The sequence below is a fragment of the Grampus griseus genome (genome assembly GCF_964374135.1).
Source record: "Grampus griseus genome assembly, chromosome: 11".
Taxonomy (NCBI): Eukaryota; Metazoa; Chordata; class Mammalia; order Artiodactyla; family Delphinidae; genus Grampus; species Grampus griseus.
Window position 1 is genome coordinate 14,337,075 of NC_139005.1, and position 13,426 is coordinate 14,350,500.

At 34.5% G+C, this 13,426-nt stretch overlaps 1 protein-coding gene across 4 annotated transcripts in view; it reads left to right on the forward strand.

Moving 5' to 3' along the window:
- The window catches only part of PIK3C2G (phosphatidylinositol-4-phosphate 3-kinase catalytic subunit type 2 gamma), a gene marked incomplete at its 5' end in the record, with an annotated part of 329,467 nt that overhangs the window by 228,673 nt on the left and 87,368 nt on the right, over positions 1-13,426 (forward strand). For all 4 annotated transcript variants that reach the window (XM_082666092.1, XM_082666091.1, XM_082666093.1 and 1 more), the window contains 3 exons: positions 4,623-4,812; positions 5,543-5,664; positions 9,301-9,409. In XM_082666092.1, coding sequence (XP_082522218.1) covers positions 4,623-4,812; positions 5,543-5,664; positions 9,301-9,409 — 421 coding nt within the window. The remainder of the gene's footprint in view (positions 1-4,622; positions 4,813-5,542; positions 5,665-9,300; positions 9,410-13,426) is intronic.

Sequence of the window (13,426 nt, forward strand, 5' to 3'; positions counted from 1 at the left end):
GACAAAGTCTTGGTGCTCTGGCTAGGTGTCAGGCCTGTGCCTCTGAAGCAGGAGAGCCAAGTTCAGGACATTGGTCCACCAGAGACCTCCCAGCTCCATGTAATATCAAACAGTGAATGCTCTCCCAGAGATCTCCATCTGAATGCTAAGACGCAGCTCCGCTCAATGACCAGCAAGCTACAATGCTGGATACCTTATGACAAACAACAAGCAAGACAGGAACACAGCCCCACCCATTAGCAGAGAGGCTGCCTAAAATCATAATAAGTTCACAGACACCCCAAAACACACTGCTGGACGCGGTCCTGCCAACCAGAAAGACAAGATCCAGCCTCATCCACCAGAGCACAGGCACCAGTCCCCTCCACCAGGAAGCCTACACAACCCACTGAACCAACCTTAGCCACTGGGGACAGACACCAAAAACAACGGGAATTACGAACCTGCAACCTGCGAAAAGGAGACGCCAGATACAGTAAGTTAAGCAAAATGAGAAGACAGAGAAACACACAGCAGATGAAGGAGCAAGGTAAAAACCCAGCAGACCAAACAAATGAAGAGGAAATAGTCAGTCTACCTGAAAAAGAATTCAGAGTAATGATAGTAAAGATATCCAAAATCTTGGAAATATAATGGAGAAAATACAAGAAACGTTTAATAAGGACCTAGAAAAACTAAAGAGTAAACAAACAATGATGAACAACACAATAAATGAAATTAAAAATTCTCCAGAAGGAATCAATAGCAGAATAACTGAGGCAGAAGAAGGAATAAGTGATCTGGAAGATAAAACAGTGGAAATAACTGCTGCAGAGCAGAGCAAAGAAAAAAGAATAAAAAGATTGACAGTCTCAGAGACCACTGGGACAACATTAAATGCACCAACATTCGAAATATAGGGGTCCCAGAAGAAGAAGAGAAAAAGAAAGGGACTGAGAAAATATTTGAAGAGATTATTGTTGAAAACTTCCCTAATATGGGAAAGGAAATAGTCAAACAAGTCCAGGAAGCACAGAGAGTCCCATACAGTATAAATCCAAGGAGAAACATGCAAGACACGTATTAATCACACTATCAAAAATTTAATATAAAGAAAAAATATTAAAAGCAGCAAGGGAAAAACAACAAATAACATTCAAGGGAATCCACAAAAGGTTAACACCTGGTCTTTCAGCAGAAACTCTGCAAGACAGAATGGAGTGGCAGGACATATTTAAAGTGATGAAAGGGAAAAGCCTACAGCCAAGATTACTCTACCCAGCAAGGATCTCATTCACATCCAACAGAGAAATTAAAACGTTTACACACAAGCAAAAGCTAAGAGAATTCACACCACCAAACCAGCTTTACAACAAATGCTAAAGGAACATCTCTAGGCAGGAAATGCAAGAGAAGGAAAAGACCTGCAATAACAAACCCAAAACAATTAAGAAAATGGTAATAGGAACATACATATTGATAACTACCTTAAATATAAATGGATTAAATGCTCTCTCCAAAAGACATAGGCGGGTTGAATGGATATAAAAACAAGACCCATATATACGTTGTCTACAAGAAACCTACTTCAGACCTCGAGACACATACAGGATGAAAGTGAGAGGATGGAAATGGATATTCCATGCAGATGGAAATCAAAAGAAAGCTGAGGTAGCAATTCTCACATCAGACAACACAGACTTTAAAATAAAGACTATTACAAGAGGCAAAAGAAGGACACTACATAATCATCAAGGGATCAATCCAAGAAGAAGATATAACAATTGAAAATACTTATGCACTCAACATAAGAGCACCTCAATACAAAATATATATACAGCTCATGCAGCTCAATATTTAAAAAACAAACAACCCAATCAAAAAGTGGGCAGAAGACCTAAAAAGACATTTCTCCAAAGAAGACATACAGATGGCCAAGAAGCACATGAAAAGCTGCTCAACATCACTAATTATTAGAGAAATGCAAATCAAAACTACAATGAGATATCATCTCACACCAGTTAGAATGGGCATCATCAGAAAATCTACAAACAACAAATGCTGGAGAGGATGTGGAGAAAAGGGAACCCTCTTTCACTGTTGGTGGGAATGTAAATTGATACAGCCACTATGGAGAACAGTATGGAGGTTCCTTAAAAAACTAAAAATAGAATTACCATATGATCCAGCAATCCCACTACTGAGCATGTACCCAGAGGAAACCATAATTCAAAAAGATACATGCACCCCAATGTTCACTGCAGGGGTGGTCGTGTGATGAATTGGGAGATTGGGATTGACATGTATACACTGATGTGGATAAAATTGATGACTAATAAGAGCCTGCTGTATAAAATATAAATAAAATTAAAAAAAACAAAACTACAATGAGGTATCACCTCATACCAGTCAGAGTGGCCATTATTCAAAAAATCTACAAAAAGTAAATGTTAGAGGGGGTGTGGAGAAAAGGGAACTCTCTTGCCCTGTTGGTGGGAGTATAAATTGATACAGCCACTATGGAAAACAGTATGGAGTTTCCTTAAAAACTAAAAATAGAACTCCCATATGACTCAGCAACCCCAGTACTGGGCATATACCCTAAGAAAACTGTAATTCAAAAACAGTCATGTACCACAACGTTCATTGCAGCTCTATTTACAATAGCCAGGTCATGGAAGCAACCTAAATGCCCATCGACAGACAAATGGATAAAGAAGATGTGGTATATATAAACAATGATATTGTACTCAGCCATAAAAAGAAATGAAACTGAGTTATTTGTAGTGAGGTGGATGGACCTAGAGTCTGTCATACAGAGTGAAGTAAGTCAGAAAGAGAAAAACCAATACCATATACTAACACACATATATGGAATTAAAAAAAAAATGGTTCTGAAGAATCTAGGGGCAGGAGAGGAATAAAGATGCAGACGTAGAGAATGGACTTGACACAGGGAGGGGGAAGGGGAAGCTGGAACAAAGTGAGAGAGTGGCATGGACATATATACACTACCAAATGTAAAATAGATAGCTAGTGGGAAGAAGCCACATAGCACAGGGAGATCAGCTTGGTGCTTTGTGACAGCCGGGGAGGGTGGGAGAGAGACGCAAGAGGGAGGAGATATGGGGATATATGTATATGTATAGCTGATTTACTTTGTTATAAAGCAGAAACTAACACACCATTGTAAAGCAATTATACTCCAATAAAGATGTTAAAAAAAACTATCAAAACTGAATTTTATATTTAGTATTTTAAGAAATACTAACATCATAATTAAAGAAGTTTTCTGGAAAATGAAAAGTCTTGAAATTACATATTGAAAGGACACTTTGTATATTGAGAAAAGTTACCCTGAGTAACAAACCTGAAACATATTTTTGGAAAAACTATTGAACTTTTAGGGGGAAAAAAACTTCCTTTAAGCATCTAAGCAAAAAGTTTAAGTCATTTGTAAGGGAAAGAAGTTCAGTATGTCATCAGAGTTTTGGACAGTAATCCTTTATTCCAAAAGAAAGTTAAATAATACTTTTATGACCCTCAAAAAAGAAAATGTGAGCCAAGGGTGTTTTAGTCAACAAAATTGACTTTGGAGTATAAAGGCCACAGAAAAACTGTTATCAACACCCAGAACTCAGAAACTTATTTCCTTGAGCACTTCCTGAGGAATTTATCAGAAAATGACCATCAGATAGTCAAAATGACTGGAGGGATGTGACATAAAGACTTGTAGAGCAGATAATATTTAATGATAGTTAAAAGAGAGACTATAATATGTATAGTATAGATACCATATGATGTGGATAGAATAGCTCTATAAAAAATGGAAGTGGAATAGGAAGCACATATGAAAAGTGGAATGAGCATAATGTTTGCTTTATTGTATTAACTGGGATAAAAAGGATAACACTGCAAGTCATATACTGGACAAGATGGTGCAAAGGGGATAAAGGATATTATCTAAAGATATTTATTATACCATTAGAACACAATTGCAAACCTTCTTACATACAAATAATAATAATAATAAAGCGGAGACAAACCAAAACCAAAGCAAAAAAAGGAAAAAAAAACCAGAGTGAAAAGCATTTCATATAAAATATGTGTATATTAAATATAGTATTATACAACTTTTTTGTAAGAGAGTTGACAGAGGGACACAAATAACACAAAAATAAAATTAAAAATAAAACAATGAAAGTTAAATCATAATTTTAAAAATTGTTTACGTATGGGGGAAGAAGGGAATAGTGTAAAGAGTTCAGGGATAAATGCTGGGCTTCTTGGTATGTACACTGTTTTGTAGATTTAACTTTTGGAATTGTGTAAATATTTTAAATAATTATAAACAAATTGGTTTTTTTAAAAATCATCCCTAAAAATCAAAAACAAACTTAAAAGAAGTCAAAATACAAACATTGCAATTACAGTTTTATATTTCACCACAAAAGTTTCTTTTATATTTGCTAACAGTTCAAGATGTGAATTTGAAGTTTATAAAAATAACGTTTAATAGTTGGACTCCAAATAAATAGGCATGGTCCTTGACTTTTTCTTCCACGTCTAACACAAGGAAACAACTCAAATGAAATGAGTCAACTCAGGGGAATGTTACTATCTTTTCTTTTTCATTTCTCTAGGAAAATAAAGGAAAGTCTGGAGTGTTTCCCTGTTAAATTGAATAACTTGATCCACACACTTGCACAAATGACAGCCATAAATCCTGCCAAATCTACTTCGCAGACTTTTTCCCGGGAATCCTGTACGATGAGTGCAACCCAGTTAATCCAAAGAGCAACAATTTTAGGGTTCAGCAAGAAAACTAGGCATGTAAGTCTCAAGTCTGTCATCTTGACTTATATATCATTTGACTACATCTCACACTTCCCTTCACTATGCTACACATTCCTCCTTATACCATGATTTTTCTTTTTTGCTACACAACTGAAAAATCAGTTACAGTTTGAACAGAAGTGCCATTAAGGCCGATGTTCCAAGGAGAAATTATAATAACCAGAGCTACTAGTAGAGAACGACCAAGGAGAACAGTTTCTGCTCTGTGGTAGACTATAAATCAAGACCTAATTAAAATGTCCACAAGAAAAAAAAAAAGGGGGCTTCTCTGGTGGCGCAATGGTTGAGAGTCCGCCTAACAATGCAGGGGACACGGGTTCGTGCCCCGGTCCGGGAAGATCCCACATGCCGCGGAGCGCCTGGGCCCGTGAACCATGGCCGCTGAGCCTGCGCGTCCGGAGCCTGTGCTCCGCAACGAGGGAGGCCACAACAGTGAGAGGCCCACGTATCGCAAAAAAAAAAAAATGTCCACAAGAAAAGAAGATCAGAAATTAGGCAGTCTGTTCCCAGCACCTAAGATTATGATATTTTTATATACTGTGTTTATAGGTAATTTTGCCTTTACAAATTGCATCTCTTATCTTTTGTGATGATTTTTTTTTTGCAGAGAGGTTCTTACTTTGTTTAGTTTACATGAAACAGAATTTTAGAATGTATTGAAGGTTGATATTGCCATCTTCTGATTTTGTCTCTTTATTTTCTGCAGCTTTATCTAATCCAGGTGACTCACAGTAACAATGAAACAAGCCTGACAGAAAAATCATTTGACCAGTTTTCAAAACTTCACAGCCAACTTCAAAAGAAGTTTGCATCATTGGCCCTCCCAGAGTAAGGACTGTTCTCCACTGTTTTTTGACTTTAGTACTTGTCCCTGAACATAAGGAAAAATTATGGTTATGGGATTTTCTATTTGTGGGCAACACAACACAACATTCTGATTCCAGTGCCACTGAACCTATCCCAGCAGAGTCTCTATGGCTCTCAGAGTAGAGAACCTTTTGTCTCATAAAACAGAATAAAGGTTTTCAATTTTGTTTGCTTTCAGCCATTGATTTTGTAGACAAAAAAAATCATAACCAATTTTATTTTTCATCAGGGAAATTGTTTTATTTGCCTGTTTTTAAATTTGATTGTTTTAGTGTTTTCTATAAAAATAAAATTGAAATTGAAAATGCAGAACAAAATTGGATATATCTTCTCTTTCAACAGATAACTGCAATAAAAAGCTCTGATATATTTATTTGCTGTACCAGAAAATTTTGTCAATATCAATTAGTATACAAGTAAAATACATTAACATCAACTCACTTTCGTTATCATTAATTATTAACTTGGACTTGGGTTATCCAAATTTAATTTGTCATTATCTTCATTTTGCAGTCTTGAAAACCATTGCTCAGTTCATGTTGTAATGAAAAAGTATTAAGCATAAATAATGTAATTGAAAATACTTCTGTTCAAATAAACCTTCTAAAATTTATTATTTAGAGCTAGCCAAATTTATGTTACAGACTTGAGTGTGTATCTTGACCAGAGGTGTACCTTGACTTTAAAAAGGTGAACTTCTTAGAAATTATGATATTTGCACTTAGGCAAATCAAATGTCATCTTATCTATTTTGTAGTTTCTTGGTATCCACAAGATTGGTTCCAGGACCCCTCCCACGGATACCAAAATCCTTGCATGCCCAAGTTCTATACATAAAATGGCATAGTATTTACAAATAACCCACCCACATTCTCCTGTATTCTTTAAATCACCTCCAGATCACTTATAATAGCTAATACAATATAAATACTATGTAAACAGTTGTAAATACAATGTAAATGCTATGTAAATAGTTGCTGGCATGCAGCAAATTCAAATTTTGCTTTTTGGAACTTTCCGGACTTTTTTTTTAATATTTCAATCCACAGTTGGTTCAATCTTCAGATGTAGAACCTGCAGACAGGGAGAGCCAACTATACCAGAATTTTTGTTGAGTAAATTGTCCTTTAACAATATGAGTGTTCATACCAGACCTGACATACTTTGTACATGTGGATTTTTGTTAGACTTTCAGGATTTAGTCACTTACCAAAATGTAAATCTAAACAATGTTGCCAATGGATGGAGAGATAGTGTGCATTATTTTGAAGACTGTATAGTTCACATTGATGAAAAACTATACTTGCAGATGTCACAGAGATTTTGAAATACAGATGCTTTAAACATCAGAAAGTCATCAGAGTAAGAGCACATTCAAGAGACTGAGAGGGAAGGAATGTCATTGTGGAAACTTAAAGACAACATCAGCTTTAAGAGTTATCAGAAAACATCTAATGTAATAACTGAGGAAAAGGAAATACTGGCAAAAATATTCAGTTTGACTGCAAATATTGAATTCAACATTAGTGGTTTCCATTGTACCCTAATAATTAATGATTTAAAAATATGTTCATTCTTGTTAAATGGCTGTCCTTTTGTTTCAAAAATGTCTCTGTTCTACTGTTTTCTCTCCCCAATACATATTAGTATAACTTGTAAAACTTTAAAGTGCCAGTAATCTCTCTCCATATGCCTCTTCTCGGTTTTCAGCTTTAGTTAGGATTCTGTTTTGTTCAACAACTCTTGCCTGGTAATGGGACCTAAATTGATTTTAAAATCATTCAAGCAATGTGTGGAGAGGAGGAATATTTAGTCCTTTGTGCCTTGAACAATATTTGTATGCTAACAGTCCCAAAGGAGCTCTGGCTTATAGCAAAGCATACAGAAGAAGGATGAGGGCAAGATTTCCTCTGACTTCTAAATTTACTAAGAGAAGCTCTATGAGAATTATGTAAACCCAATCTAGAAAGTATGATCAGAAAGTTAGAGTCATAAAGAATAAAATTCAAATTAGTCATAGCATGTAACAGTGGTCTTCAAATCAGACTGTACCTCTTCCAACTTCTGAGAATACAGAGGCATAGGAATCTTCCTTGAAATTAATGGTCTTCTTTAAAAGTCACCTGCTTGAGAAAGGTTGATTTCCTTTTCCTCTCCTAATTTCACCATTGCTCTTCTCCCAGCCATCCAGAATTTTATTTTGGTACACTGTCCCAGGGAGTAAAAAATCTCTGAGGATTAAATAAAGGGCAAATCAAACTACTGGTGTTGGTACTGAGAAAATGAATTACTCTAATAACCAGGTATCAAATCTGTTTGCAGGTTGTGTGTTTCTTAAACTTTGGTGTGAACAAAATTGAGGGAGGACATGATAGCACCGTCAGATAAAATATCCTAAAAAATCATTTTCAAGAACTGATTACTATGTTATATTTGACATATAACTCAAAAGCATTTTAAACAACTGAATGACATTACTAGAGCTGAATTCCTTAATTCTCATGTACTTATTTACACACAATACTTTTTTAGTACATACATCTATAAAAAAGGAATAGAACTGATGTTGAACTCCATTTTATTCTAACAATAAAGAAAATTAATCCACAGTTATACAAGTTAATATTTAAAACCAGCAAAACCACTGTTTATCAAATGTATTTCTATGTTTTGATTAATTATATATGGTAATAATTTTTATGATAATTAAATCTGGATGAAAATTTTTAACACTTTAAGCCTTAGTAAGAGTAAAGCAAGAGTAAAAAAGTAAAATGTCAATTATTTAAATGCACAGAAATATTATTTTGGACTTCCCTGACACTTCCAACAGTAAGCAATGGATGGGATGTCCTGCAGTTTTCACATACTTCTGTGTGTTTGCTAACAACCCTTCACCATCCCCCATGCTCCTTTGCCCAGAGGAAGCAGAAGAGGAAGGAAGCAACAGCAAGACTGCAGTCAGAGGAAGCCGCTAGATAGTTCCTAAAAAGATACATTTAACCAGCAAAACGTGTTGCCAAATGCTTCCCATTAATAGGTCATGCCACCAATAATTGGTCGTAATCAACGTCTAGCCCATCAAGATGAATCATCAGATAGTGAAGAGGAAATTCTGCAAGCTAGACCCCTGGGGAAAGTGATACTTTGTTCCAAAAGACCAGATGGAAGCATATGCTTTGTAAAATGTTTAATCTAGTTAGTGTAGCAATATCCCTCGTGAACCCAGAGGAAACAATACCATATGACCTTTTTGAAAAATTATGGATCATTAAACTTCAGAAAGTATTTATTAACCCCCCACATGTATTTAAAGGACAAATTGTGTGGTCTGCCATAAATACAGTAAGAAGGAAAATGTATATTAATTTAGTATGTTAAATTAAATTAGTATTAATATCAATGATAGTTAAAATAGCACAAGTGACCACAGCCATGTTAATAAAACTCTCAGAATTAATCATGCGTTCTATGGTTTTTTAAAAAAACGTTTTCAGTGGCCCTTCCAACTGATGCAGCCTTAACTTTATGAACAATTCTAAGATACAGATGCCAATTTTCAAACTAATGAAGATATACTTTTTTCTTTTAAAACAGGTTTCCTCATTGGTGGCACTTACCTTTTACAAATTCAGATCACAAAAGATTCAGAGATCTAAATCATTACATGGAACAGATATTAAATGGATCGTATGAAGTTGCAAACGTATGTTACAATTTACTTTTATATTTTTACATAAAATATGGACTGTTTTATGTATTATTACTGGGAATATTTTTAAATACTTTATGATAACATTTTTAGTCCTACATTTATTCAACAAATGTACAGATTAAAATTATCTTGTCAATTCCATGCAAAAACCAACCGGGACTTTACTTGAAATTGCATCTTAATATCTTTCAATCCATTATCATATTCAAGTATTTTTAGAATGTTTTTTCAATAATTGTTTATTGTTCTGTGCATAGAGGACTTAGAAGTATTTTGTTATACTAGATATAGTACTTTTTATAAAAATCCTTTTCCTGTTTTTTCACCATTATATAGATAGAACTGATTTTGTATATTGAAATTTTACCCAACAATCTTACTGACTTCACTTTTAATTCTAATAATTATCTGTATTGTTTTTCAGCTTACAATCATATTGTCTGCGGATAACAAGGGTTTATTTTTTCTTTCCAATATTCATATATTGTATTTCTTTTCCTTGCTATTTTGTACTCTCTAGGGCTTTCAATAGATATTGAATTGAAGTGGTAATGGTGGATATACCTACATTATTCTTGAATCCAGGGAAGAAGTGTCTAATATTTCCTCATTAAGTATGTAGGTTTTGTAGGTCCCCTTTATTATTTTGTTTCCTTCTATTCCTAGGTTGCCAATAGTTTTTACAAAGAAGGTTGAATGTATCAAATTTTTTTTCTGAATCTACTGGGCTGCACAATGATCACCAATAATCCTATTTTTCTCCTTTACTCTGCTAATGTGGTGAATTACACTGAAGAACTTTCTAATTTTAAACAAATTTGCATTACTAGGGTAAACTCTACATGGATGTAATGTATTATACTTTTTATGTATTATTGGATTTGATTTAACATTTTCTTTAGCATTTGTTTTCATCTTTATTTATGACAGAGATTGGCCTGGAGTTTTTCCTTCTTACAAAGTCATTACCAGGTTTCAGAATCAAGAACATGCTAGACTCATAATATTAGTTGCAAAGAGTTATTGCTTTTTTCCCTACTCCCTGGAACAGTTTGTATAAAACTGGTTTTATTTCTTTAATTTGTAAAGTCATATAGGTCTGGAGATTCAATTTATTTAAGAGCTATAAGACATTTCACATTTCCTATTTCTTCTTGAGTCTCTTTGTTAAGTTACATTTCTATAGGAATTTGTGCTAATTTATTGGCATAAAGTTATTCATAATATCCTATCATAATCTTTTTAACATTTATAGGATCTGAAAAGGTATTCACTCTTCGATTTCTCACACATATTTCCTGATCCATACTTCCAGAGGATTATGAATTTTACCAATCTTTGTAAAGAATGAAATGTGGGACTTATTGACCCTCTCTATTGTATTATTTCTCTGTTTCACTTATTTTTTACCTTTATTATTTCCTTCCTTCTGCTTCCATTCTATTTATAACATCCTCAGATAGTTAATTTAACTTGTTTATTTTCAACCTATCTTCACTTACCCATTTAAAACTCTAAATCCTCTCTCCTAATCAAGATTTAATAGCACCCCACAAGTTTTTATATACAGTATTGTATTTTCTTTATCATTCCTTAAAAATATTTATAAAATTTTCACTGTGAATTTTCCTGGACCATGGCTTAAGTCTGTTTCACCCACTTGAGTTTTATATGCTGTAGTAAAAATACATATCTGTATCTGTATCCATAAATTTCATAAGTAATTATTATTGTTGTTTTTGCAATCAATATTTAATATTACTCACATATCTCATTTCCATTGCTTCCTGTAACTCTGAATTTCTGTCTGGGATTGTTCTCCTTCTTCCTGAAGAACACCATCTACTATTCCCCCTAATATGAATTTGCTGCTGAAAAAAACCCTCTAAATTTGCATTTGTCTGAAAAGTTTTTAGTCTACCTTCATTCTTGGAGGATATTTTTGCTGACTATTTGGTATTTGAGCATTTGGATAGCAATGATTTTATTCTAAAAACTTTAAGGCTATCATTTCATTGTCTTTTAGCTTCCATTGATTTTGTTTAGAATCCATCTGTTATATTTGTTTCTTCTTTGAAAAAGTTTTTTTATTCTTTACAATATTGTTCTTTTTACTGTTGGTTTTCTGCCGTTTTACTTTACTTTGCTCAGATATGACTTTGTTTCTACTGATGATGCTTGAGCTTCAGCACTTCTTGAATTTGTGCCATGATGTCTTTCATCACTTTTGGAAAGTTCTCAGTCGTTATCACTTCACATATTGTTCATACTATTTCCTCTCTCCTCTTTTTCTGGGACTGTAATCACATATATGTCTATCCTTTTCATTGTACCCTCTATGTCTCATACTTTTACTCCTGTATTTTTAATTCTTTGTCCTCTATGACTTAGTTTCTGAATAGCTTCTTCTAACTTATCTTTTTGGTTGTTTATTCTCTAATGGTCTGTGTTTAACATACTGTTAAGTCCATTCTCTGAGTTCTTAATTTCAATTATTCTTCAGTTTCAGAATTTCCTTTTTTTTTTCAGTTCCTAGTCGTTTGCTGAAAATCTGTCCTTTTTATTATTTCTTCAAAAATGGTAAGCATAGTTATTTAAAATCTTCCTAAAAACTCCAATATTGGTACCTACTGCATGTACCTTTTTATTTTCTAATGTTTCTGCTGGTTTTTAATTATGTAGTCTTGTTCCATTGTGAGCCTGGTTATTTTCCTTTTTATTGTGGCCACATATTGTACTGCAATGTCCTTTGTAAAAATTGGATGCCTATGTTACTGTTATCCTGGTATAGAGAATTATAATATCTGAGTACATTAACAATCTAGGGTTGCTGAAATTCAGTTGCAGGGATTCAGATTATTCAAAACTGAACTGTAGCTCTTGTGGGGCACTATTACTGGTTCATCCTTATTCCTTAGATGTAGCCACTTTGGATCTAAACCCAAGGTAAGGCAGACTCACCAAGAATCTACTTGGCAGCTCTGGATTCCATTCCTTTTCCTCTTAGCTCTGCAAGGTGGTCAAAAGTGCTGCTCTACCTCCCAGCCATTCCACTGCTTCAACCTATATCAATAAAAACCCACAACAGAAAAGCTGTGCCCAAACCCAAGCTCACTTCCCCAAGACTGTCTTGCCCCAGATCCTAGCCTGGTAATTCTTCACTATCTTGTTAGCTCTCTGATGCTTTCAAGCAAAGTTTAAAAACAAATTGTTTAATTATTCCAGTTATTCTCTTTAGGAGGTCTGGACTAAATGACCAAATCCAATATCACTAAAAATAGGAGCTTACAGCTGCAGTCATGCTACCCCTCAGCTTTCAGAAATATCTGCTGTTCTGCCTCCTCCCCCACATCCTGTGTTCTGATGAACCTTGTCTCTCATAGGTAACTATTTCAGAGGATCTAAGTCTGTGGTCAATTCCCATCTGAAAAAAGTATTTAAGGATTTCTTGGTGAGGTTTTGGTACTACTCATCAGTGATTCTGAGTGGCCTAGAAAATTGAAGAGACATGCCAGACCCCAATTTTGCCCTCTTCTGTCATATGCATCAAAAAAAGGACTCTTAAGATCCTTCCCCATACACACATGTGCATACAACCTACACATGCACACAGCTGTTACAACTCCTTCTGAGGACTCAAGGAAGGATTAGCTCCCTTTACTATTAAATTCTTATCACCATCTTGCTTGCAAGGTTCCTGTGAGACAAATGTAAGTTACAAAGTCAGGTACGAAGCTAACAGAATCCTCCAGAGTTCTTGGCTAGACATAGGATCTTTTAGGGATTTATCTAAAACATCATCTCTAAGGGTAAAAGGTTCAAGGCCTGTTAGGTTTTTTGCCTTTTGATATAAGAATGGAGACTATTTATGGAATACCTTTAGCTAATCCACATGTCTGGAATAACTTTAATGTCACCAATGAGAGCCCATTTCTAACATTAATCATGCTAGTCAACAAGCTACCATTTTTATGAACAAAATCCTTTGATATTCAGTATGCTAATTAA